Source organism: Mirounga angustirostris, unplaced genomic scaffold (assembly GCF_029215605.1).
Source record: "Mirounga angustirostris isolate CCGP_5_RB_7025 unplaced genomic scaffold, mMirAng1.0.hap1 SCAF_12, whole genome shotgun sequence".
Classification (NCBI taxonomy): domain Eukaryota; kingdom Metazoa; phylum Chordata; class Mammalia; order Carnivora; family Phocidae; genus Mirounga; species Mirounga angustirostris.
The window spans coordinates 85,300,984-85,328,362 of NW_026991720.1; the positions used below are offsets into that span (position 1 = coordinate 85,300,984).

A 27,379-nucleotide genomic window follows, 5' to 3' on the forward strand; every position below is an offset into this window, starting at 1 on the left:
CCCAAGGCCGGGGCAGCCGGCAGGGAGGCGGGAGGAAGGCGGGCCCCGGCCCCGGCGGAAGCGAGAGGAAGTCCGCTTCCGGGCGGCGGCAGCCGCCGATGTGTCCCCGCGGGGCTTGTAGTCCCTGCGGCTCTTCACGTAGCCCTGCCCCCCGCCCCGCCTCTGCCAAGCTGCCGGGACGCTCGGGGGCTGCAGTGGGCGGTTTTACTAGCTTAGCAGGGCCGTTTCCGGGAGGCGGAGCTCAGACCCCATTTCCTTTCTCCTCCGCGGGCTAGCGCTCGGGTGGCGTCGGGAAACGCTTGGTCCGGGGCCTCCCGCGCCGGGCCCCGCGCTGCGCCCCAGCCCGAGCGGCAACATGGGCGGCGCCCGGGCCGTGGGCTGGGCGGCGGCGGGCCTGGTCCTCGGGGCCGGCGCCTGCTACTGCATTTACAAGCTGACGCGGGGCCAGCGGCAAGGCGGCCGCGGGCTTCGGCTGCGCCCCTCGCGCTCCGCAGGTGAGGCCACGGGGTGCCCGGCAGGTGGCCGGGGACGGCGCACCGGGGCTGGGTGTTATCCCTGGGGTGAAGGTTGAAGACCGCAGGCGCTCGTGGCTCTCCCGTGCTCGCGGCCAAAGAAGCCGAACCCGGGGAGGGAGGGAGGCTCGTGAGCGTGGCCAGGTCGAGAAGCCCAGGTGCCGAGGACGGAGCATCCACTTGATTGGGTGCGTGTGGGCTTCTGAGCTGCCCCCTGCCTCCACTTAGTTCAAAATCCCGGGATGAAAAGTTGCCCAAATTTTCCTGCCTGAGTGCGGCGTCACAGTGGAGGATTGGTTGGGTTTCTCAAAAGCATGTCAGTTGCCCCTCACGTTAGAGCTGGCTCCCGGCCTTTGTGTTACCAAAGGGGTTCCGCCTACCGTGGCCTGGGTGTTACGGGGCCTGGAGCGGTGGATGAGACTGTGCATGAAGTTGCCCTGGGAGAAGTCATTGTGGTTCATATACAAAGTTGCAGAGAGATCCTGGAGATAACAGACACCGTTGTACATATCTGTTTGAAACAGTTGTCTGCATGGGGAAGGGGGTACCGTCCTGGCCAGGAAGTGTATGGTTAGGTTGCTGTCCAAAAGTCGATTGATGCATTCAGGATTCTGAGGATTTGCTGGATGTTCTGGAGGGAAAGTTCAGGTCATGGACGCTGTTACAGAAATAATTTAAAAAATCTCTTGCCAGCCAAGAAACTCCTCTCTACAAATATAGAAAAGAACTAAAGTTTTATTGTTGAATGAGCATGAAACTAGATTGCTGTGCCCGTCCCAGGCAATCAGCTAATGGGATTGAAAAGACAGAATTCTCACCCCTTTATGTACCTAGGCAGATAAAATCTATTTCATATTACCTGCATGGTCTCAAGAAAAACAGTAACTTGTCCTTAAGAAAGGGCTTGATCAAGCACCATTTACACGTAGTTCATCCTAAATTCACTGGTAATTGAGGTGGCTATTTGTGTTAGCTAATTGCCTTTATCCAAAGGAAAAATAAGACTTCTTAGCATCTTCATGATAAGCAGGTGGTTACAACACAGAGCCAGATGCCAAGGCTAAACTCAGAGATCTGGGCTCCCTCTTTCTTGATGTTTACATTTCAAACAGATAACCCTAAAGCCCCTAAGAAAGACTTTCTTGTGTTGTAAACTGGCAAGAGGGTTACTTAGCTTTTAAAAACATATTCATTTATATCGAAGAGACAAAGGATTTACAGTTATAGCTGACTTTTGAACAAGGGGGTTTTGAACTGCGCAGGTTTACTTACGTGGAGATCTTTTTTCAGTAATATGTACAGTTCTGTAAATGTATTTTCCTTATGATTTTCTTAACATTTTCTCTAGCTTATTTTATTGTAAGAATACAGTATTTAAGACATATACAAAATATATGTTAACTGTTTTCAGTAAGGCTTCCAGTTAATGGCAGGTTATTAGTAGTTAAGTTTAGGGGAGTCCAAAGTTATACATGGATTTTCAACTGCTCTGGGGTTGGCACCCCTAAACCCTGCATTGTTCGAGGGTCAACTGTACAAGTTTACTCAAGGAGATACTCGGAGAAAACAGTAGGGAAGTCTGTTTCCCTTTTGGCACAAAGGAAAAAGCAATTTTCAAAAAAGGATTTTTATTTACCCTCACTTACAAAGCCTAATTTGTTGTCTTTGTGTGAGAGAGATTTCTGGATTCAGATACCTTCTCACTTACACTGACTCAACCTGGTGAACACTGACAAAGTCTTACTTTTAAACTTAATTTTACCAGTTTCCAAAGTCACCATTATCTTAGGTCAGGCAGCTTACAAAGTAAGTTGCTCATGGTCCCTTCTTCCTGAAGCTACATACCTTTTATCTTTGAGGACTTGACAGGTACCCATTTTTTCAGCATCATCCTTAGATTTAAGAAGATGATGTTTTTTGTTTTAATTGAGATATAATTGATATATAATATTATGTTAGTGATAGGTATACAATATAATGATTTGATATATGTATACATTGGATATCGAATATATATAATGTTTATATATTTGGTTCAATTTGATATATTTGATTCAGGTATTTGTATTTGTACATATTACAGAATGATCACCACAATAAGTTTAGTTGACATCTCTCACCTCACATAGTTATAGATTTTTTTGTTGTTGTGATGAGAACTTTTAAGATTTACTCTCGGCAACTTTCAAGTATACAATACAGTATTGCTTGCTAACTGTAGTCAGCAAGCTGTCCGTTGCTTCCCTAAGATGTATTTATCTTTAAGTTTGTACTTCTCACCACCTTCATCTGTTTTACACTTCCCCTTCGCCTGCCTCTGGCAACCCCAGTCAATCTGTTTGTATTTATGAATTCGACTTTTTTTTCTTCTTTTTTAGATTCAACATATAAGTGAGATTATTTAGTATTTGTTTTTCTTTCCTGACTTGTTTCACTTAGAATAATGCCCTCAGAGTTCACGCAGGTTGTTGCAAATGGCAGGATTTCCTTCTTTTTTATGACTAATATTCCACTATTTCAATATTCCATATATATATCTAGACCATATTTTCTTTTTTTTTTTTTAAAGATTTTATTTATTTATTTGCGAGAGAGAGAATGAGAGACAGAGAGCAGGAGAGGGAGGAGGGTCAGAGGGAGAAGCAGACTCCCTGCCGAGCAGGGAGCCCGACGCGGGACTCGATCCAGGGACTCCAGGATCACGACCTGAGTCGAAGGCAGTCGCTTAACCGACTGAGCCACCCAGGCGCCCCTAGACCATATTTTCTTTATCCATTCATCCATCAGTGGACACTGAGGTTGTTTCTCTGTCTTGCTGTTATAAATAATGCTGCAGTGAACGTGGGGATGCGTATGTCTTTTCAAGATAGTGATTTCATTTTATTCAAATAAATTCCCAGAAGTGGAATTGCTAGATTGTGTGGTAGGTCTATTCTTAATTTTTTGAGGAACCTCCAAGCTGTGTTGCATAGTGACTACACCAATTTACATTCCCACCAACAGTGCACCAGGGTTCCCTTTTCTTTACATCCTCACCAACACTTGTTATCTCTTCTCTTTGGGGTTTCTTTTTTTTTTTCCTCTCTCTTTGATACTGGCCATTCTAACAGGTGTGAGGTGATACCCTATTGTGGTTTTGATTTGCATTTCCCTGGTGATTACTGATGTTGAGCATGTTCCTGTATCTGTTGGCCATTTATATGTCTTCAGAAAAAAATGGCTATTCAGATCCTCGCTTTTTTTTTTTTTAATTATTTGGATTTTTTTCTGTTGAGTTGCATGAGTTCTTTATATATTTTGGATATTAACTGCTTATCAGATATATGACTTGGGGATATTTTCTCCCATTCCATAGGTTGCCTTTTCATTTTATTGATGGTTTCCTTTGCTGTGCAGAAGTTTTTAAATTTGATACAGTCCACTTGTTTATTTTTGTTGCTTTTGGTCTTGGTGTCAAATCTAAAAAATCATGCAAAGACCTATGTCAAGTTGCTTACTGCCTATGTGTTTTCCTAGGAGTCTGATGGTTTGAAGTCTTATGTTCAAGACTTTATTATGAGTTGATTTTTGTGTATGATGTAAAATAGTGGTCCAGTTTCATCTTTTTACATGTGGCTGTCCAGTTTTCCCAGTACCTTTCACTGAAGAGACTGTCTTTTCCCCGTTGTATTTCTTTGGCTGCTTTGTCATAAATTAATTGACCATAGATGCATAGGTTTATTTCTGGGCTGTTCTGTTCCATTGATCTCTGTGTCTGTTTTTATGCCAATACCATACAGTTTTGATGACTATAGCTTTGTAATGTATTTTGAAAGCAGGGCGCACAGTGCCTCCAGCTTTGTTCTCAAGACTGCTTTGGCCATTTGGGGTCTTTTATGATTCCATATAAATTTTAGGATTGTTCTATTTCTGTGAAAACACCATTGGAATTTTGGTAGGGATTGCATTGGATCTGTAAATTGCTTTAGGTAATATGGACATTTTAATAATATTAATTCTTCCAGTCCGTGAGCATGAATAACTTCCCATTTATTTGTGTCTTCTTCAATTTCTTTCATCAGTGTCTTACAGTTTTCAATCTACAGGTCTGTATACCTCCTTGGTTAAATTAATTCCTAGGTATTTTGTTCTCTTTGGTGTAATTGTAAATGGAGTTGTTTTCTTAATCTCTCCTTCTGATAGTTTGTTATTAGTGTATAGAAATGCAACTCATTTTCTTATATTGAATTTGTATCCTGCAATTTTGCTGAACCTGTGTATCCTCAGCTTTTTGGTGGAGTCTTGAGGGATTTCTCTATATAATATAATGTCACCTGCATATAGTTTTACTTTTTCCTTTCTGACTTAGATGCCTTTTATCTCTTTTTTCTTGCCTAATTGCCCTAGCCAAGGCTTCCGGTACTGTGTTGAATAAAAGTGGTGAGAGTGGACATCCTTATCTTGTTTTTTTTTAGATTTTATTTATTTATTTGACAGAGAGAGATACAGCGAGAGAGGGAACACAAGCAGGGGGAGTAGGAGAGGGAGAGAGAAGCAGGCTTCCTGCTGAACAGGGAGCCCGATGTGGGGCTCGATCCCAGGACCCTGGGATCATGACCTGAGCCGAAGGCAGACGCTTAACGACTAAGCCACCCAGGCGCCCCTCTTGTTCTTGATGTTAGAGGAAAAGCTCTCAGTCTTTAACCATTGAGTTTGTTAACTGTGGGTTTGTCCTATATGGCCTTTGTTATGTTGAGGTACATTCCCTCTGTACCCTTTTAGTTGAGAGTTTTTATCATGAATGCATGTTGGATATTGTTAAATGCTTTTTCTGCATCTGCTGAGATGATCATATGATTTTTATCCTTCATTTTGTTACTATGGTGTATCATACTGATCAATTGGCAGCTATTGAGCCATCTTTGCATCCCAAGGATACATTCCACTTGATCATGATGTATGATCTTTTTAATGTATTGTTTGCTAATATTTTGTTGAGGCTTTTTACATCTGTATTCATCATGGATTTTGGCCTGTAATTTTCTTTCTTGTGGTGTCCTTGTCTGATTTTGGTATCAGGGTAATACTGGCTTTGTAAAATGGGTTTAGAAGTGTTCCCTCCTCTTCTGTTTTTAGGAAGAGTTTGAGGATTGGTATTCTTTGAAGAATTTGGTAGAATTCATTAGTGAAGCCCTGTGGTCTTGGACTTTTGTCTGTTGGGAGATTTTTGATTACTGATTCAATCTCCTTACTAGTAATTTGATCAGATTTTTCATTTCTTCAATTCAGTCTTTGAAGTTTATGTATTTCTAGGAATTTTTCCATTTCTTCTAGATTGCCCAATTTGTTCGCATATAATTGTTCCTAATACTCTCTTATGATCCTTTGTATTTTTGTGGTACCAACTATAGTGTCTCCTTTTTCATTTCTCATTTCATTGAGCCCTCTCTTTTTTCTTGGTAAGTGTAGCTAATGGTTTGCCTATTTTGTTCATCTTTTCAGTAAACCAGTTCTTAGTTTCATTGATCTTTCTTTTGTCTTCCTACTCTCTATTTCATTTATTTCTGCTCTGATCTTTGTTATTTCCTTCCTTCTAACTTTGGGCTTTGTTCTTTTTATGGCTCCTTGAGGTGTAAAGTTAGGTTGTTTATTTGAAATCTTTCTTATTAATGTAAGCATTTAGCACTGTGTACTTCCCTCTTAGAACTGTTTTTGCTTCATTCCATAAGTTTTGGTATGTTGTATTTCTATTTTCATTTGTCTCAGTATTTTTTTATTTCTCTTTTGATTTCTTCTTTGACTCCCTAATTTTTCAGTAGCATGTTTAATCTCCATATGTTTGTGAATTTTCCATTTTTCTTCTTGTAGTTTATTTCTAGTTCACTACCTTATAGTTGAAAAAGATGTATGATACTATTTCAGTCTTCTTAAATTTATTAAGACTTACTTTGTGGCCTACCATATGATTTATCCTGGAGAATGTTCCATGTGTGCTTAAGAAGAACATCCTATTCTGCCTTTTTTTTTTTTTTAAGATTTTATTTATTTATTTGACAGACAGAGACACAGTGAGAGAGGGAACACAAGCAGGGGGAGTAGGAGAGGGAGAAGCAGGCTTCCCGCAGAGCAGGGAGCCTGATGTGGGGCTCAATCCCAGGACCCTGGGATCATGACCTGAGCTGAAGACAGAAGTTAACCAACTGAGCCACCCAGGTGCCCTCTATTCTGCTTTTGAATAGAATGTTCCATAAATGTCTGTTAAGTTCATCTGGTCTAACGTGTCCAATGTTTCCTTATCAATTTTCTGTCTGGGTGACCTATCCATTGATGAAAGTAGAGTACTGAAGTTTCCTACTATTGTACTGGAAGTCTATTTCTCCCTTTAGGTCTGATTATATTTACTTTATATATTTAGGTGCTCCTGTGTTGGGTACATACATATTTACAAATGTGATATTAGATTGATCCTTTTATAATTATATAATTATCTCCTTTGTCTCTTATTACAATCTTTATTTTAAAATCTATTTTGTCTACTAAAAGTGTAGCTACCCCAGCTTTTTTTATAGTTTCCATTTGCATGGAATATCTTTTTCCCTCCCTTCATTTTCAGTCTTTGTGTGTATCCATAAAGCTGAAGTGAGTCTCTTGAGAGCATATAATTAGTGCAATATTGTGATTTTGAATAAGAAATATATATTTATTCTTCATCCCCATTTCTAGCACAAAGCTCCTAAAACCCTCAGAATTTCCTAAGTGCCCTGAGCTATAAAAGTATCTTTTGTTATGTTAATGGATGACTTGAACAGCACCCTAAGGATGGGGTCTTGTTGCCAGGGGAGCCAAACTTGTGATTAGAGGGTATTAAACTGTGCTCGCTTCAGCAGAAAATATACTAAAATTAGAGGGTAATAAACCTAGTAAGTAAAATTTTCTCTGAGTTCTCTGAGCTGCTCTAGCAAATTAATTGGACCCAGGTTGGGAGTTGGTGAAATCTCTGATCTATACCCAGTTGATCAGAAGTCCCAGTGACAACTTGGGCTTGCCCCTGGCATCTGAAGTGGTGGTGGGGGGGGCAGTCTTTGAGAACTGAGCCTGTAACCTGTGGGAGGTTTTGATGCAGGTAGATAGTGTCAGAATTGAGTGGAATTGTAGAACCAGCTGGTGTCCAAGAATTCTTTGATGCTGTGGAAAAATTCACCATATGTTATAATGGGTGACCAGAATCAGAATGTGAATTGGGTCTTGTCTTTTTTATCCATTCAGCCACTCTAGACCTTTTGATTGGAGAATTTAGTCCATTTACATTTAAAATAATTTTCAGTAGGTATGGACTTATTGCCATTTTGTTAATAGCTTTGTAGCTGTTTTGTAATTCCTTTGTTCCTTTCTTTTGCTCTCTTGTGATGTGATGATTTTCTGTAGTGGTGTTTAGATTCCTTTCCCTTTAATGTTTCTTTATCTACCTATCGCTTTGTGATTACCATGAGGCTTACATAAAACATAACAGTCTGTTTTAAGTTGATAATAACCAAAGTTTGAATGCATTCTAAAGCTCTACATTTTTACTCCCCCCCTATAATGTATCCCTTAACAAATTGTAGCACTGATATTTTTACTATGATTTTTAGCTTAAAATGGATTTATAAAAAAGTGATTTACCCACCACCATCACATTATTCAGAATTTAATTATGTATTCTTTTTTTTAAGATTTTTATTTATTTATTTGACAGAGAGCACAAGTAGGCAGAGTGGCAGGCAGAGGGAGAGGGAGAAGCAGGCTCTCCACCAAGGAGGGAGTCACGTGGGGCTCCATCCCAGGACCCTGAGATCATGATCTGAGCTGAAGGCAGACGTTTAACTGACTGAGCCACCCCAGCACCCCTAATTATGTATTTATCTTTACTAGTGAGGCTTATACTTGTATATGTTTTCCTGTTACTAATTATTGCCCTTTTGTTTCAGTTTCAAGAAATTCCTTTAACAAATTCATGTAAGGCCAGGCTACTGGTGTTGAACTCCTTCAGCTTTTGCTTGTCTGGAAAATTCTTTATCCTTCATTTATGAAGGACAGCTTTGCCAGTTAGAATGTTCTTGGGTGACAGTTTTTTTTCTTTCAGCACTCTGAATATACCATGACACTCCCTTCTGGCCTGCAAAGTTTTGGCTAAAAAATCTGCTCATAGTCTTATTGTATGTAATAAGTTATTTTTCTCTTGTTGCTTTTAAGATTTTCTCAGTGTCTTTAACTGACGTTTTAATAATAATGTGTCTTGCTATGGCTGTCTTTGGGTTCCTCTTATTTGAAACTCTGCTTCCTGGATCTGGATGTCAGTTTCCTTCCCCAGGTTAGAGAAGTTTTCAGCCATTATTTCTTCAAATAAGTTTTCTACTCCCTTCCCTCTCTTTTCTCCTTCCAGAACCCCTATAATGTGAGGGTTGGTCAAGTTGATGTTATCCCATAGGTCCCATAAGCTATCTTCACTTTTTTTCCTTGCTCTGATTGAATGAGTTCTCCTGCCCTATCTTTGAGTTCACTGATCTATTCTTCTGCTTCATCTAGTCTGTTGTTGAATCCCTCTAGTAGTTTGTTTTTGTTTTTGTTGTTTTAAGTCCAGTTATTGTATTCTTCAGCTCTGTGACTTCTGCTTGGTACTTTCTTACATTTTCTGTCCCAATCTTAAAGGAATGGTCTCATGTAGGAGATGAACCTTATTATTCAACTGTGCCCAGCTCTTGGTTGTCTATCCCAACTTTGTGATTGTCCAAGTAGCCTGTTCTTAATAGCTCACAGTAGTTGAGCGTGTGCCAAGACCTGTCAGTGTCCCAAAGGGGAGGATCTCATTCAGTGCTTAGATACAGGCTGATTGGAAGCCAGACCTTCAGGTAGCAGCTTTTATACTGTGGACATACACCTGTCAGTGGAAGACAGAGATGGGCGTTTGTCTGATCCTTCTGTACTGAGCGCTGCGGTGATAGCTAGTTGTGAACTATTTCTTTGTTTGCTACCATCCCACTGAAACTGTGAACACAAGCCCTACTGGCCTCTAGAGCCAGGTGGTCAAGGGGGCATCTCGTGGGCAGCAACAACAAAAACCACAGTGCCGGACATGTGCGCAGGCTCCTTTCTGGGAGATACCAGCAACCTGCAGCGAGGCATGGGGAGAGTGCAAAGATGGGACCATCCAGCCCCCCATCTCTGGAGAGTATTGCTGTCAGCCCCTTGACGTTTGTTAAAATAGAAGCCTGCCCTTCCAACTGCCTTATAGTTACTAAGATAAGCAAATAGGCCTCTTCGATAGGAAGACTGGTTTCAGCGTACTTACTGCCTCTGCTGGCCCCCGGGGTTGAGCCGTGGTTAGTAGGTGCAAGCCCTCTAAAAACTGCCTCTTAACTTGCTGTCGTCTGGTGGGTGTCACCGATGCAGGTTTCGTTGGCTTTCAAAGCCTGATGTTTTGGGAGCCCGTATCTCAGCTAGAAGTCTTAGAAGTTGGAAGACAGGATGTGGGGTCCAAAGCCTTTGCTCCTCAGGGAGACGCTGGGAGTTTTGAGTTCCCTCCTGGTTGTGTGTTGTCGCACCAGGGGTGGTGTTTCTGGCAAGATTGTGTTTCATCCTGTACTATCAGTTTTAGTATGGGTTTTTTCTCAATTCTGGATTTCTTTCAGAGGGAATTACTCTCTATGTAGCTACAGATTCAGTGTGTCGGTGTGAGGAGGTCAGTTAAGGATCTTCCTGTGTCACCATCTTGAACCAGAACTGGGTGATCTTTTTTTAGTCTTCAACTTTAAGAAATTTGCAATTCCTATACTGCCTAGACTGTTCGAGAGCATTGAAAAAGATGGAAATAGTCTCAAACTGATTCATTTAACAACCTGATATCAAAACCTGACAAGGATAGCATGAAAAAACTATTAATCTGTCTCATTTATGAATAAGATATAATGATTCTCAATAAAATATTAGCAAATCAAATCCATCACGGTATTAAAGTAGTAATATACCATGGCCAAATGGACGTGCAAGGAAGATTCATATTGGGAAATATATTAATGTAACTTACAGCATTAACAGATTAAAAGTGAAAATACATGACCTCATAATAAAAAGGCATTTGATTATTATTACTTTTTTTTTAAGAATTATTTATTGAGAGAGAGAGCACACAGAGGGAGAGGGAGAAGCAAACTCCCTGTTGAGCAGGGGGAGTTTGATCCCAGGACCCCAGGATCATGACCTGAGCGGTAGGCAGACACTTAACCGACTGAGCCACCCAGGTGCCGCTGAATATTCTTTCTTTTTTTTTTTTTTTAAAGATTTTATTTATTTATTTGAGACAGAGAGAATGAGAGAGAGAGAGCACATGAGAGGGGGGAGGGTCAGAGGGAGGAGCAGGCCCCCTGCCGAGCAGGGAGCCCGATGCGGGACTCGATCCCGGGACTCCAGGATCATGACCTGAGCCGAAAGCAGTCGCCCAACCAACTGAGCCACCCAGGCGCCCCTGAATATTATTTCTGATAAAAACTTTTTTCCTGATACTTTATACATTACAAAGTGATCTCCATAAGTCTAGTTACCATCTGTCATCATACAAAGTTATTACAATATTATTGAGTCACCTTCCCTATGCTGTACTATACATTCCCATGATTTTTTTCTTTTATAGCTGGAAGTTTTTACCTCTTAATCCCCTTCACCTGTTTCATCTGCCCCCAAATCCCTCCCACGTCTGGTAACCAGCAGTTTGTTTCTTGTATCTATGAGTCTGTTTCTGTTTTTTGTTTATTTTGTTTTTTAGATTCTACATATGAGTGAAATCATATGGTATTTGTCTTTCTTTTTACTTAGCTTAATACCTTCAAGGTCCATCCATGTTGTTGCAAATGACAAAAATTTCAATATTTTTTATGACTGAATAATATTCCATTGTACACCACTTCTTTACTCATTCATCTGTCAGGGGACACTTGGGTTGCTTCCACTTCTTGGCTCTTATAAATAATGCTGCAAGAAAGGGGTGCATATATCTCTGTTCAAATTAATGTTTTCATTTTCTTCAGATAAAAACCCAGGAGTGGAATTGCTGGATATAGGGTAGTTGTATTTTTAATTTTTTGAAGAACCTCCATACTGTTTTCCCTAGTGGCTGCACCAGTTTGCATTCCCACCAACAGTGCACAAGGGTTCTCTTTCCTCCACATCCCCACCAACTCGTTATTATTTGTGTTTTGATAATGGCCAGCCTGACAGGTGTGAGGTGATATCTCACTATGGTTTTGATTTGCATTTCCCTGATGATGGGTGATGAGCATCTTTCCATGTGCCTATGGGCCATCTGGATATATACTTTGGGAAAATGTCTATTCAAGTGTTCTGCCCACTTTTTAATCAGGCTCTTTGTTTTCTGCCACGTTTGTGTGTACAAAACCACACAACTTCAGAGGTGCACCTTTGGAACCAGTTAGAGTCTTAGATCAACCCCCCCTTTTTTAATAGATGAGAAAGTTGAGACCCCAAAAGAAATTGAATGACTTCCCTGCACTCTGTATTTTCATTTCTCTGGTTTTTGCTACTAAGTACCTGTGTGGCTTCAGGTCAATCTTTAAACAGTCCTAGCTTGAGTTTCCTGGTGTGTAAAAAGAGAAGTTTGGATGAACCCCCAAATTCTTTCCTTTCTAAAAATCTGTTTTTGTCATTCTTTCACTTTTCAAATATTTTGGGGGTGAAATCCTGTTTTACAAAGTGCAAATGAGGCAGGTAATGGATTCAGGAGTAAAAGCCGAGTCCAGAGATCCTAATTATAAGACTTGGGAGTGAGGAACTGCTGGTTTCTTGGCTTTTAGATTTTCCTAACAGGTTTCTCATTTGGCTTTCTCAGGACATCGTATCACCTATTGTTTCCCACAATCTGTACTTGACCCCTTCATCATATTTTTCTGTGATTCATCTTTAAACAATATATTTAATTATTTTCATTACAGGAGTAGAATGTATTTAAAAAATCAAAGTGCTCATAAGCATGGGGTAGAAAATAAGTCATTCATAATCCAGCGCCCAGAGATAATCACCTTTAATAATTTGGTATGTATTTTTAGAAAGAAGAGGTACAGGGCTCCTGGGTGGCTTAGTTGGTTAAGTGGCTCAGGTCATGGTCCCAGGGTCCTGGGATTGAGCCCCGCATCGGGCTCCCTGCTCAGCTTCCCACTCCCCCTGCTTGTGTTCCCTCTCTCGCTGTCTCTCTGTCAAATAAATAAATAAAAATCCTTAAAAAAAGAAAGAAAAGGTCTGCTTAATGTAAATCCTTGCCTCTAGGCAAGTATTCTATTGGATACATGTACCTGGTTTTTTTAAAAGAAGAAACAGAAAATGCTCTGGCATGCGGTGCCTTACTAAGAAATACCGAGTGACCATTGGCTCATTTCTTTCTTTCTTTTTTTTTTTTAAAGTAGGTGTACCTGGTTTTTTTAAAAGAAGAAACAGAAAATGCTCTGGCATGTGGTGCCTTACTAAGAAATACCGAGTGACCATTGGCTCATTTCTTTCTTTCTTTTTTTTTTTTTAAAGTAGGTTCCATGCTGAGTGTGAAGCCCAACACGGGGCTTGAACTCACCACCCTGAGATCAAGACTTGAGCTGAGATCAAGAGTCGAATGCTTAACCAACTGAGCCCCCTAGGTGCCCCCACTGGCTAATTTCTTAATGTCTATAAGCCTCAGTTTCCCATCTATAAATTGAGAATTATAATAGTATCTTCTTCCAAAGGTTAAATGAAGATTAAACTAGATAAAGCACATGAAGTGCTTAAAACTGTGCCTGGCATCAGAGTGTGCATTCAGTATTGTTTAAAAAAAACTTTTAGGGGCACCTGGGTGGCTCATTGGTTAAGCGTCTGACTTCAGCTCAGTTCATGATCCCAGGGTCCTTCGATGGAACCCCACATCTGGCTCCACACTCAGCAAAGAGTTGGCTTCTCCCTCTCCCTCTGCGCCTCCCCCTGCTTGTGCTCGCTCACTTTCTCTCTCTCATATAAATAAAGTCTTTTAAATTAAAAAAAAATTTTTTTAGGGGCACCTGGGTGACTCAGTCAGTTAAGGGTCGGACTGGATTTTAGCTCAGGTCATGATCCCAGGGTCATGTGATTGAGGCCCGTGTCAGGCTCATGCTGGACGTGGAGCCTGCTTAAGATTCTCTCTCCCTCTGCCCCTCCCCTCTGGCCCTCTACCCCTGTTCACGCACTTGTGTGCTCTCTCTTAAAAAAAAAAATTTTTTTTAATCTCATACTGATTTTAAGTAACTTTGTTCTTCTGCAGAAGACTTAACCAATGGCTCGTATGATGATGTCCTAAACGTTGACCAGCTCCAGAAACTCCTCTCCCTGCTTGAGTCAGTTGATGATCCTGTCATTACAGAAAAAGCTTTGGTCACTCTGGGTAACAATGCAGCCTTTTCAGCTAACCAAGTAAGTACCTCGTCTCACAATGGGCGCCTCCCATTCTTACACACTAGCAGTTAATTGTGACTCTGATGAGGCATTTAATCCCGGAGCCTCACTCTCCTCATCTGTACAGTGCGGGGATGTGTACTTACAGCACAGTGTTTATTTCTGAAAAGCAAGGCCGAATAGTGACATTCGTATTCCTGGGATTCTAGATCCCTAGGAATTGGTCACATTTGTGATAAGTGTGATCTACTCCACTTAGCATTGCGTGGCCTTTTATTTAAAAGTCGGTAGTGTTGGGGCGCCTGGGTGGCTCAGTCGTTAAGCGCCTGCCTTCGGCTCAGGTCATGATCCCAGGGTCTTGGGATCGAGCCCCACGTCGGGCTCCCTGCTCCTTGGGAGCCTGCTTCTCCCTCTGCCTCTCTCTCTCTCTTTGTCTCTCATGAATAAATAAATAAAATCTTTAAAAAATAAATAAATAAATAAAAGTCGGTAGTGTTGCAGGAGAACAGTGAAAGCATCTAACATTGAAGAACATGCTTTCCATTGTATGTAGGTCTTGGGGGGGGTTTCTGATGCATGGGGGCCATGGGCCATTGACAACTGCTAACCAGTGTAAACAGCTTCTACCAGTAGAGATTTAACACCAGTCTAAAGCACTTAATTTGAATGCTTCCTTCTCCCCATGGAGAAAGAGTTTAAAAAAAAAAAATTGTAATGATTTTCAGCTGATGCCTTTTGTTGACCTTTGTCATGAAAACTAAATTATGTTGAATTTATACTCTGTTTCAGTCAAGTATTTTCCAGCATGGCAAGGTTTACTGTAAAGCTCTTGAGATTTAAAGGATATTTGTTGATTACCCATATTTTTTCCGTTGCAAGTGACAGAACCCAACTTAAATTATTTTAAACCAAAAAAGGAAAATACTGAGCCCCATTAACTTGGACATCCAACAATGGCCCTGGCTCAGGCACAAATGAAAACAGTTTAAGGTTACAGAGAGCACGATCAGAGTTCTCCCTCCCTCCATCTTTTGGGTCTGCTTAGCCTTGCTCCTTTTTTGTGTATTGGGCTTTTTTTTTGTCCCTCTGGCCACAAAGAGGTTTTCATCACTGGGATGTAAAGAAAGCCCCTGGTCTCCAAAGCCTTCATCCCTGTGGCTCATGATCCAAATGGTGGAGTTGCTCGGCCAGGATCAGGTGCGGTGCTAAGGCACCCCGAGCTCCCGGGAGCATCGCACAGCCCAACAGCAGCGATGGATGGGAGCACATTCAGCCAGCAGCCCCATCGGGGACTAGATGGGATAGAGGAGGTGCTCTGTCTGCCCCAGTGGGGAGAGATGCCACGCAAACAAAAACAACAGATGGTGACTAATTGGAGCTGTTTCTGATGCCATCGTTTTAGATCCTCTGAAACAAACTGTAGGGATAATGGATCCATGGTCACTGGTTGAACAAGCACTTTCCTGGGCAATGGGAGTCCGTGTCCCTCGTCATAAATTATAGTGCCTTGATCTGCCTTAATAGGGTAGTTTTGGGGTTTTTTTAAGATTTTATTTATTTGACAGAGAGACACAGCAAGAGAGGGAACACAAGCAGGGGGAGTGGGAGAGGGAGAAGCAGGCTCCCCGCTGAGCAGGGAGCCCAATGCGGGGCTCGATCCCAGGACCCCGGGATCACGACCTGAGCCGAAGGCAGCCGCTTAACAACTGAGCCACCCAGGTGCCCCTTAATGGGATAGTTTTAAAAAAAAAACAAAAAACAAAAAACTGTTTTCTAGTAATCACAAATCCTTAGGAAGAACCTGGGATTGCACAGGGAGTTTCTTTTTTTGTCCCAGTGCTGAGCCCACTCTTGACGGTAGCGTAGGGCTTGGGGCTGTTGGTAAAAAGTGCATGATGCCAGGATACTCTTTCCTTCTTTTTCTCATAGAAGGGCATGTTTTGTCCTGACAGGAGTAATTCTCAGCTTATTTTTCTTGTACGAATTGAAGCAGTTAATGTATCGTTCAGTTGGGGCCAAAGGCGCAGAATAGCATAGTGTTGCAACCGATTGTGAAAATTCCCCAGATTATTTTTTCTTTGAAAATTTGGGCATCATTTCACAAATTGTGTAGAACTCTAATTCTTCAAGATGTTGAAAGGTGCTTCCCCCTACATCCACCCCCCCACTGAGAAATGACCCTCTTTTTTTGTGTACAGTTTATGGAAATACTCTATTCCGTGCTCCCCTCTTGGAGATTCCCAGCACTCATGAACATGTGACTGCTCCACAATAAAGAAGTGTCTGCACTTACACCCAGAGTTTCTCAGACTTACCTACCTAACCACAGAACCTCCCTTGTCTTAATGGAACGTCTGTTAACATCTTGAAGGATTTGTATTCCAAAGAATACATTTTAGCAAAATGTTACTTTAGTATCCTAAATCATAACACTTTTCCAAATGTGTCTGTAATAGAAAAGTATTTCCAAGTAAAATAATTTGTTCGTAAATTGCTTTGAGATCATTTCAGTAGCTCTACAAATCATTGTAGATCCCCAAGCTATAGTTTTTAAACAATTATATATCTTAATTTATTTTCAATCTATTTTCTTTACCTTTAAAATTACAGAAAGCATTTTTTTAAAGTAAGAATTACAGATTGTGCATAGGAAAGGTATTTCCAAAGAGTCATTAATTTTTATTTGTATTTGTGGATGCAAAAAATTTGATGAAGGGAGTATGTATTGAAGTGATGGTCCTGTTTTTTTCCCCTCTTAGGTCATTATTCGTGAATTGGGTGGTATTCCAATCATTGGAAGCAAAATCAACAATCCCAATCACAGTATTAAAGAGAAAGCTTTAAATGCATTGAATAACCTGAGTGTGAATGTTGACAATCAAGTCAAGATAAAGGTAAGTTATCTGAAATTGCAAATGACTAAGTTTTCTATAAATGAGAGAAAACAACCATAGGGTTAGCTAAGACCTCCATCACCTCACATAATTACCCTTTTTGTCTACATGGTGAGAACATTTACGATCTATTCTCTTAGCACCTTTCAAGTATATAATACAGTGTGGTCATCCTGCTGTACATTAGATCCCGGAACTTATAACTAGAAGTTTGTACCTTGTGAGCAGATCTCCCCATTTCATGTATCCCTCCACCCCTGGAAGCTACCATGCCACACTCTTGTTTCTGTGAGTTCGGCTTTTTTAGATTCCACATATACGAGATATCTCCAGTATCTGTCTTTTTCGGTCTTATTTCACTTAGGGTAATGCCCTGAAGGTCTATCCCTTTGTTGCTAATGGCAGGATTTCCTTCCTTTTTATGGCTGAATAGTTTTCCATTGTATACACAGACCACATTTGCTTTATTCGTTCATCTGTCAATACAGGTTGTTCTTGTGTCTTGGCTATTATGAGTAATGCTGCAGTGAACACGGGGGTGCGTATAGCTTTCCAAATTATTCTTCTCAAGGTCTTCAGATGAATAACCCAGAACTGGAGTTGCTGGATCATATGGTAGTTTGTATTTTTAATTTTTCGAGGAACCTCCATACTGTGTTCCATAATGGCCGTGCCAATTTACATTCCCACCAGCAGAGCACAAGGATTCCTTTTCGCCACATCCTCACCAGCCCTTGTTGTCTTTTTGACAGTAGCCATTCTAACAGGTGTGAGGTGATATCTCATTGTGGTTTTTACTTGGATTTCCCTAATGATGAGTGATGTTGAGCATCTTTTCATGTACCTATTGACCATTTGTAGGTCTTCTTGGAAAAAATATCTATTTAGGTCCTCTACCCATTTTTTATGGAGAATAAGGCAGAGGAAGGAGGAATCTGAACCAGCCAATAAGAGCTGCATTGGGCTTTTGAATTTGGGTTTCACTTTAATCCAACTGTGGTGAAGGAACCTGGCCAGAGTCTGGTAATATCAGCAGATAAATAAAATAAATTAGGAACTTATGTTATTTCAACATTTATTGAGCTTCTGCTCTGTGGTACAGAGTTTAGAAACGAACATGATTAACTCTTGTTTTAAGAAAGCTAGAAGGAGAGAAAAAGCAAGGTGTAATGCAAGGTAGAACATGATGACGTACTTTAAGGAAAAATGTAAAACATTGTTGAGTACATAGAAAGGAGAGATCTCATCCAAAAGTTTTGTAAAAGGTTGAGTACAGCTTGGCTCTAAAGAATGTCTAAGGTTTTGGGGCATCTGACTTTTGGTTTCGGCTCAGGTCATGGTCCCAGGGTCCTGGGATGGAGCACCTGTCAGGCTCCCCACTCAGCACAGGGTCTGCTTGTCCCTCTCCCTCTGCTCCTCCTTCTCTCCCTCCCTCCCTCTCCCGGGATTAAATAAAATCTTTAAAAAAAAAAAGGAATGTCTAACAATTCTACAAGCAGAATTGGGGAAGGAGGGAATTCCAAGAGAAAGCAGAGCAAGGGGAGGTAGGCACAGCCCCAGAAATAACTGAGCTGGTCCACTTGGTGATCTTGTTGCTAAACGTGAACTGGTGAAAAGACTCAAAGATAATAAGGATCTAAATGCTCAACACATTTTAGGAAATGCTTTGAAAGACATCAGCATCTTATGAAAATATATGATTTATAAAGAGCTGAGGAAATGGCATTTTTTTTTTTGAAGGACAGATGTGTGATGAAATTGTGGCCAAAGAGAACCAGGTGGCTCGTAAATGTCATTTAGCTCTGAACCAGGATTAAAAATTTATTCTCTCTTTGCTTTACTGCCATTACTCTAGTTTCTGTGGCAACATGGATACTTTTGGATTTTTTCTAAAACTTAATATTAATACTGGCCTATGGGACAGTTGGTCATTTCTTAGCATTTTATATTAGGAACTTTTTCTTTTTTTTTTTTTTTTAAGATTTATTTATTTGAGAGAGCGAGAATGAGAGAGAGAGAGAGTACATGAGAGGGGGGAGGGTTAGAGGGAGAAGCAGGCTCCTTGCTGAGCGGGGAGCCCGATGCGGGACTCGATCCAGGGACTCCAGGATCATGACCTGAGCCGAAGGCAGTCACTTAACCAACTGAGCCACCCAGGCGCCCCTAGGAACTTTTTCTTAATCAGTTAGAACTTTGGGTGGAGTTTTTAGTTAGGTGAATAGTAATTATCTGTGAGACATAGTTTTTCCAAGCTGGAAAGATCCTGGCCAGAAATAGAAAACAGTTTCAGAAAAGTTTCCATCACAGTGGGTTTCGTTCTGTCGTGTGTGAAACAGGAGTCTTGCAGGCATTGCATTACGTTTTGCCAGTGGAGCTCACCAGCATCAGGAAGGCCCAGATCATATACATACACCTGGGTAAATGAGAAAATTGGGCCAAAGATCGTTTTGCCTCTGCTTACTTTTGATAGAAGTAACCCTAGAGAAAAATTCTATTTCACTTTGATCCCCCTATTCTGACATGATGCAGCTCCTCGACCCTGTTGTTAAGGTACTTACCGCGATGCAGAATGGCCACACAGGTCTTTCCTCCCCTATACTCATGGATCCAAAGCAGTCGACACAGAAAGGAAGACTGAGCTGGGAGGCCCCCAACAGTTGAGAGCCCCCTGGTGTTGAGAGCAGGGTCTCTGGAGTTGGACATTGTGCCCCCACCTGCTGGCTTGATATGGGGCGGGGATCCGAGTTCCTTGAGGACTTGTCCTTGTCTGCAGAATGGCCATTAATAACACCCACCTTAGTAGAGGTGTCTTCCGGAGTAAGTGAGATGTTTTTGTAAAATGCTTGCATATTGCCTGGCATTAACAAAGGTAGCTTTAAAAAAAAAAAAATCACCGAAGTTTGAGGGCGGGATAGAAATGCCATCTTTTTTGAGGAGCCAGCCTCCCCCTAACTGTCCTCCCCCGCTGTGCAGAGAAGTTACTGTGTCATAGACAAACTTATGGAGATTCTAAGATGCTCACTTTTTCCCCCCACCTCTAGGTTTACATCAGTCAAGTCTGCAAGGATGTCCTCTCTGGGCCCCTGGACTCTGCTGTGCAGCTGGCTGGGCTGAGATTGTTGACCAACATGACAGTTACCAATGACCACCAGCACATGCTTAGCAAGTACATCACAGACCTGTTCCACGTGCTGCTTACAGGCAATGGAAGTACCAAGGTACGAATGAAGCCATTAGGAGTTGGGAGTACAAAGAGCTGTTGCCTCAAGCATATTAAGATTGGAATTGAATTTCTAAGTCCCCCACCTTAAGTTGATATTCCTCAAAAAAGCACACGTTTAGTTAAAGTTCATTTTTTTTTTAAGATTTTATTTATTTATTTGAGAGAGACAATGAGATAGAGAAAGCATGAGAGGGAGGAGGGTCAGAGGGAGAAGCAGACTCCCTGCCGAGCAGGGAGCCTGATGCAGGACTCGATCCTGGGACTCCAGGATCATGACCTGAGCCGAAGGCAGTCGCTTAACCAACTGAGCCACCCAGGCGCCCTAAAGTTCATTTTTAAAAAAGCCTTTTTGTGAGCCCAAGAAAGTAAATTATTTTTATCCCTCAGTAATCAATTTGAAAATGAATTAGTGAAAATGTGTTATTTCACTTATCAATAGATTGGCATTCATTTGCTCTTCTGAAAATCAGTTTACCTTTTACTAAAGTGGTGTAGCTGGCTTCCCCTCCACATCAGGTTTAATTATACATAATTGATTAAAAGGGGTCTTTGAGTGATAATGCTGGTTGAGTTTTTTGCTCACCTCGAGGTTAGAAACATTTTTTTGATTTAGCCATTTGCAGAAAAGATGTTTTGAAAACCACTTTTAAGTTAGTAATGGATGTCTGGGTGCTTTTTTTTTTTTTTTTAAGATTTTATTTATTTATTTGACAGAGAGCAAGAGCAGGAGCACAAGCAGGGGGAGTGGGAGAGGGAGAAGCAGGCTTCCTGCCGAGCAGGGAGCCCGATGCAGGGCTCGATCCCAGGACCCTGGGATCATGACCTGAGCCGAAGGCAGATGCTTAACGACTGAGCCACCCCGGCACCCCAATAATAAGTGTTCTTTTTTTTTTTTTTTTAAAGATTTTACTTATTTATTTGACAGAGAGAGAGAGAGCGAGAGCAGGAACACAAGCAGGGGGAATGGGAGAGGGAGAAGCAGGCTTCCCGCCGAGCAGGGAGCCCGATGCGGGGCTCGATCCCAGGACCCTGGGATCATGACCTGAGCCGAAGGCAGATGCTTAATGACTGAGCCACCCAGGTGCCCCTGGGTGCTTGATTTTAACCAGTTACGCAGATGTAGGAGGCAACAGAGATTGACCTACTTAAGTAGGATCTCAGGAGACACCCCGTGAAAGTAACTTGAGTAAACCTCTGCTATTAGTGGGCATTTTTCTCAAGTGCCATTTTTCAAGAAATAGCATAAAAACAGAAGGTAGACTAATCAAAGGCTCTGATGAGTTGGGTTGGTCATTCGTCAGCGTTTTACTCTATTGGTCTGTGTTGTCTGGCACAGGTGGGAGAAGAACGCAGTTAGGGCCACACTCCAAATATTCAACATCACTGAGGTTCTTTCTGGGGTTACCCAATGTGGTTTCAGGAGAGCCTCACTATAGCCCTTTTAAAATTTGCTCTGGGCTTTCCACATTTCCAGTAGCCAGAGTTAGCTGGATCTGGCCTAAGATGTACCCAAAGGCATTCAAAATTAAATGTAATAATCTTATTAGCAATATTTTTGAAATATGCTCCATCCATAGGCAATTTCCAAAATGCATGCACCCATCGACATCTCTCTGTCCAGTGGAACAAGGTAACTTCCAGCCTCTGAGGCCCCAGGGAAACCCTTACCTCTACCTTATAGCATCACAAATACAGGACAGATCTCCTCTGCCTGTGTCTGCAGCTGCTTTACCCAAAACCTCAGGAGGAACAAGAGGTTCAGAGCCAGGCGAGTCTGGCCTTGGGGCCATATGGATCTGTCTCAGACACGGTCTGTGTTTCAATATATTTTATGACTTCTTAGAAGATGACTCACACCACAATAGTATGTTCTTTTTTTGTTTTGTTTTTCCATTCCATTGCCTGGTACGGCGTTTCTGGGATAGAAAATTTGCTTTTTTGGTCTGTTTGGGAACCTGATCACCAATTATAACATTGTTTCTCCATAAAAAATGAGTGTAAAGTTCCAAGTTGCAAATGAACTTTTGGACAGTAATCCATTTGTGAGAAAATCTACCCATTTTAGATATTTTCTTAATAAATAACCACCGAAATGACTTTTTAGAAATCTTATTTTTAGGGGCGCCTGGTGGCTCGGTTGTTAAGCGTCTGCCTTCGGCTGATCCCAGGGTTCTGGGATCGAGCCCCGCATTGGGCTCCCTGCTCCGCAGGAAGCCTGCTTCTCCCTCTCCCACTCCCCCTGCTTGTGTTCCCTCTCTCGCTGTGTCTCTGTCAAATAAATTTTAAAAATCTTAAAAAAAAAAAAAACTTATTTTTTTTTTAAATGTTTTATTATTCATGAAAGTCAGAGAGAGAGAGAGAGGCAGAGGCAGAGGGAGAAGCAGGCTCCCCGCCTAGCAGGGAGCCCGATGCGGGACTCGATCCCAGAACCCTGGGATCATTACCTGAGCCGAAGGCAGACGATTAACCATCTGAGCCACCCAGGCGCCCCCAAAATCTTATTTTTAATAAGAGATCTCAGCGTACTGTAACAACCTTTTGGGCGCAACACTGATTCGTAACCAAATATAAATAATAGAAGATTAACATAAATAATTCTTGTGTTAATAAAACGGCAGTGAGAGCAAAGAAAACTAATGGCTTAAAGGAAATGTCGTGGAGTCACCACGAGACAGCACATGTGGTAAGAGAAAGCGAGGACTTAACATGGTTCAAACCAAAATACTACCCAGGTGTCCCCGCTCCCCAGATGTAGGCCGTTCCCCATGAAACCTTTCCTAAGCCAAAATGGCCGGAAGCACAGCGCCGCTTACCAGTAATTTATATGGAGACATTTTTGAGTGTTCCCAGAACCCCCCACCCCCCCAAAAAAAACCTCTCAGACTTTTCTGATAGCTTGGAACATATCTTGCTAACAGATGCACCAAATAAATCAAGATAAGCACAGATGTTCACACAGTTCAGAGATCTGGCTGCTTGATGCAGATGTGCTGAGTGTACATCGGGGGGGGGGGCTGTTGCCCCCCCACCCCGCAATGCTCGCTGCAAACAAACACCCAATGCTGTTTTCTTTTCTTTTTTTTTTTTTTTGTAAAAATGAAAATCCTGTTTGGATTTCTTTTGGTTCATCGAAACAGGTACCAGTGACGTAGGTCTTTTGTAAAAGGGAGGTGGCATGACACAAACATTCGAAAAGCAGGGGATACCTGCAGCTTTTTAATCTGCAGTTGTGCTCTGTAAATTATTTTCCCATGTTTCACTCCCTTCCGGAGCATAGCAACATGGAATTTTAATTCAGGCTCCTAACTGACTTACGATGAATAATTATTATTGCTGTTACTGTTCCCTGGTTATAAACCTGCCTGCGTGGGCCACTAGGGGGCCTTGTGGATTTTGACTTCATCCAGACTTCTGTCCTAGGTTTGGGACCTTCCTGTTTCAGAACTCTTTGTTTTCTTAATCCAAACTTCACTGACATTGGAGACAAGTGTTTATTCCTAACACCTATTCTTTTTGCTGGCGACCAGTCAGGCTAGACCAGATCCGCACGAACGGTTGGAAGTTGTCTTTCCTCTCTTACCTTAAGAGGCTCTAATCATAAAGAATATCTGTTTGAAAAACATGATCTCTGCCTAAACTGTTACCAAGGGTTTCTGCTGGGGGGGTGGGATGGGCAGATAGGATGGTGGCTTTTGTTTTCACCCTAGTTCCCCTCTGCATGGTTTGAAATTTATCATGACCATGTATTAATTTCATAAAATTTTTTTAAATAGTTGATAAATTAAGCAAAGCCTTTTATCCTGCTTAACAAGTTAGTATGTACAACATCATCAAAGGAATATGAGAGTATATAGGTGTGTAAAAAAACCAGAAAGAAAATAACAAAACTTAATATTGGTGATTGGTTTTGGTCATGGAAGTAGGGGTGAATTTCATTCTCCTTTGTACTAATCACTTTTTAAAAATGTTCTATAGGGAGAGGTGCCTGGGCGGCTCAGTTGGTTAAGTATCCAACTCTTGATCTCAGCTCAGGTCTTGATCTCGGGGTCGTGAGTTCAAGCCCACGTTGGGGCTACTTAAAAATAAGAAATAAAAATGTTCTACAGGAAACACACAATGCCTTTTTCATAAAAAAAGGTTTTCTAAAATAAAGATCTGGGTTCCCTTCCAGGTCTAGTAGAGAGCACATTTGTCCCTCCCCGCTCCTCACTTGGTGTAACTTCAAGTCTCTTGTATAAAGTATAGCTTTGTACGACCTGTGTCTTGAAACAGGAGTTCTATTTGAATGTCGTTTTTATAGTAGTTGTCCACCCCCACCCCCCAATCCGTGGTTGCACTTTCCAGTTTGTCACCTGCTGTCAGCTGCAGTTGGGACGCAGATGATCCTTCTGGCTTACCGTCAGTGGCTTGGGGCAGCCCAGTGTGGCGTCACACCACCTGTCCTTCACCTCCCTTCACCTCGTCACAGGCATTTTATCATCTCACATCACAAGAAGGGAGAGTACAGAACAGTAAGATATTTTCAGAGAGTATGCTCCCTTCAGCAGCATATATACTAAAACTGGAAAGATATTTTGAGACCGCTTTCATAAAACTTACTATAGATTACTGTAATTGTTCTTTTCTGTTATTGTTGTTAATCTCTTACTGTGAGTAATCTATAAATTTTAGCATAGGTATGTATGTATAGGAAAAAACGTATATAGGGTGCGCTGTTATCCGTGATTTTAGGCGTGTGTTGGGGGTCTGGGAATGTATCCCCTTGGAATGATAAGGGGGGGCTACAGTACTGACCAGTTATAAGTGATAGGAATGCTGATAGTTTAGCTCATCAGCTCTAAGTTAACATTTGTTTGCCGATTATTATTGCCTATTTAAAGGATTTCAAAACAGTTTTCACATAAAAAACTCAAAGGTTCATAGTAACCTAACTAAAAAGAAAAGGACCATATGTTTATCTAGTGTTGGTAACCAAACTGTTCCAAGATCTTCATACCTTAAATAGAAATAAACCGGCTTGGAGAGATTCCTTTTTTTGTTCCAAAGATATTTCACTTACCGGTAATTGTAATAAAGATCGTTTATGTAACATAACGTTAAGCCTATTACCCTGAGTTAGGGGGCGAGGCGGGTGGACAGTGAGACAGTCACCATCTTCTCCCTAACATGGAAGAATACAGTTTCTAGAACTCTGCTGTGTGAGAAGTGCTCTGGGACTGTGGTAGAGGAGAGGGCTCCGTGGGGTGGAGAATTGGAGCCCAACGGTGAAGCCCGGGCCAGACTTTAAAATGTGGGCGCAGTGAGAGGACGGTGTGCGGGGGAGAGCAAATCCATGCTCGCTGGTCTGAAATAAACCCGTGGGATTCTTCTTTCAGGTTCAGGTTTTGAAACTGCTTGTGAATTTGTCTGAAAATCCAGCCATGGCAGACGGGCTACTTGGTGCCCAAGTAAGTAGCTGACATACTTGTTTTATAAGTATACAAATATATATAGATTTGGACAGATCTAGAAAGATTTATCCCAAAATGTTAACAGAGGTTATCTGTGAGGAGCACAGGGGTTTGTTTGGTTTTTGCCTACACGAATTTCCTACATTTTCTGTAATGAACCAGTTTTACTTGAAAAAACTCATTTTGGAAGGGTCCTCCCTCACAACCATAAATCATAATTGTTCTGTCTGTCCATTCTGGGGCACGCTTATGTGACCGCATCTCTTCCCCTTGACGTGGTTGTGTTCACACGTCTCTTGACGGGTGCTGGAACACTAATCCCCAGGACGCGCCACACACGGAGCCAAGGGCCAGGACACACCAGTGAGCACACCCGTGCAGCTTATGAGGAGAGACAAAAACACACACACACAAGAATTAAAAGCTGAGATAAGTGTTCTGAAGGAAGCAAAGGTGGTGTGGACACCAAACGGGCCTCCACTCCTGTAAGGGAGGGACCCGCTCCTCCCTGCACCCCGGCCCCAAGGGGACAGTGGACAGGCCGTGTCTGGGGAATTGAGGAGCCCCCAGGAAGATTGGATGATGGACCTTAAAAGGGGCATGGGAGTTGTTCCCAATGACTACCTTCTAGGACTCCAAAAAAATAGTATTTTTCAGCTAAAACAGTGAAACCTTCTTTTCCATTAGTATAAAGTGTAAGGGTGCATAAGATTTTTACATTGATGTTAGACAATTTTAGGGATAATTTTCTATGACCAGGTTTTTTTTTTTAAATGTATTCAGTATAGTTTTAAAATGTAAAAATATACATGAAAAATGTTTTCATAAATTATTAAAATAACAGTTTCCTCTTTCAGGTGGACTCCTCATTTCTTTCCCTTTATGATGGCCACGTGGCAAAGGAGATTCTTCTTCGAGTTCTTACACTCTCTCAGAATATAAATAACTGCCTCAAAAAAGAAGGCTGTTTAGCTATTCAGCCTACTTTCCCTAAAGGTGCCCTGTTTTTCCTGTTATATGGAGAAGAATGTGCCCAGAAAATGAGAGCTTTAGCTGAACACCATGATGTGGATGTGAAGGAAAAGGTGACAGTCCTACCCAAGTTCTGATTGGTCCCGGTTTTCATCTTCCCTCTTATTAAGGGAGCTGAAATTCGTCCAGCTGCTGAATCTAAACAGTAAATATCACATTTCATCATTAACACAGCTAGACACTGCCATGGTCTTCCGGTTTATTTTGAACCATTTTCTTGATTTAAATGAATAGAAGAGCTTGTTCTAACACCATTTCTTTTCATTTTGCCGTTTGCTGAGTTTACTTCAATTACTTCCTCAACGTGACAGGACAGTTGCCTTCTTTACATGTAAGCTAACCTTGCACCCGTCTGAGACAACATTCGTGTGTGACTGGCTAGTTGGTTCAGGGCTGCTGCAGGAACGGCCTTGTCCTCGTGCTAGTGAGTCGAGTCTTCGAGGCCACCGGCCAGGCCAGCCATACCGCTCCCAGAGGTCTAATCCTCGTCCTCCCCACTCCCAGCAGGTGTGCCAGCCTGTGAAGATGCAGTGTGTTGGGGGCTGGGGTCGATCGGAATGTCCATCCGTAGGCAACTGGTTAAAGCCGTTTATCTATCCCATCTTAAAAACAAGGAAATCTGAACATGCTCATGTGGAAAGGCATCCAGAAAATGTGGATGTGTTTTTTACATGAAAACTACGCTTCTATCGAGAGAATAGTTTCTAGAATGATACCCAGACTCCTGGGAGTGTGGGACTGAGGAAAGGACTTTTCTATGTATACCTTCTTCTAGCATTGGAATTTTTTAACCATCAGCATAAATTTTATAATTTTTTAAATAAAAAGGAAAAAACAAGGTTATACACA

At 41.7% G+C, this 27,379-nt stretch overlaps 1 protein-coding gene across 1 annotated transcript; it reads left to right on the forward strand.

The window, feature by feature from the left end:
• Nucleotides 1-209: 209 nt before the first annotated feature.
• On the forward strand, nucleotides 210-27,377 carry ARMC10 (armadillo repeat containing 10). The gene is made up of 6 exons (XM_064575389.1): nucleotides 210-494; nucleotides 13,801-13,949; nucleotides 16,691-16,825; nucleotides 19,867-20,043; nucleotides 25,424-25,495; nucleotides 26,356-27,377. Exons 1-6 carry the CDS (start codon nucleotides 356-358, stop codon nucleotides 26,605-26,607), a joined length of 924 nt encoding a protein of 307 aa, XP_064431459.1. The 5' UTR covers nucleotides 210-355; the 3' UTR covers nucleotides 26,608-27,377.
• The last annotated feature ends 2 nt before the right edge of the window (nucleotides 27,378-27,379 follow it).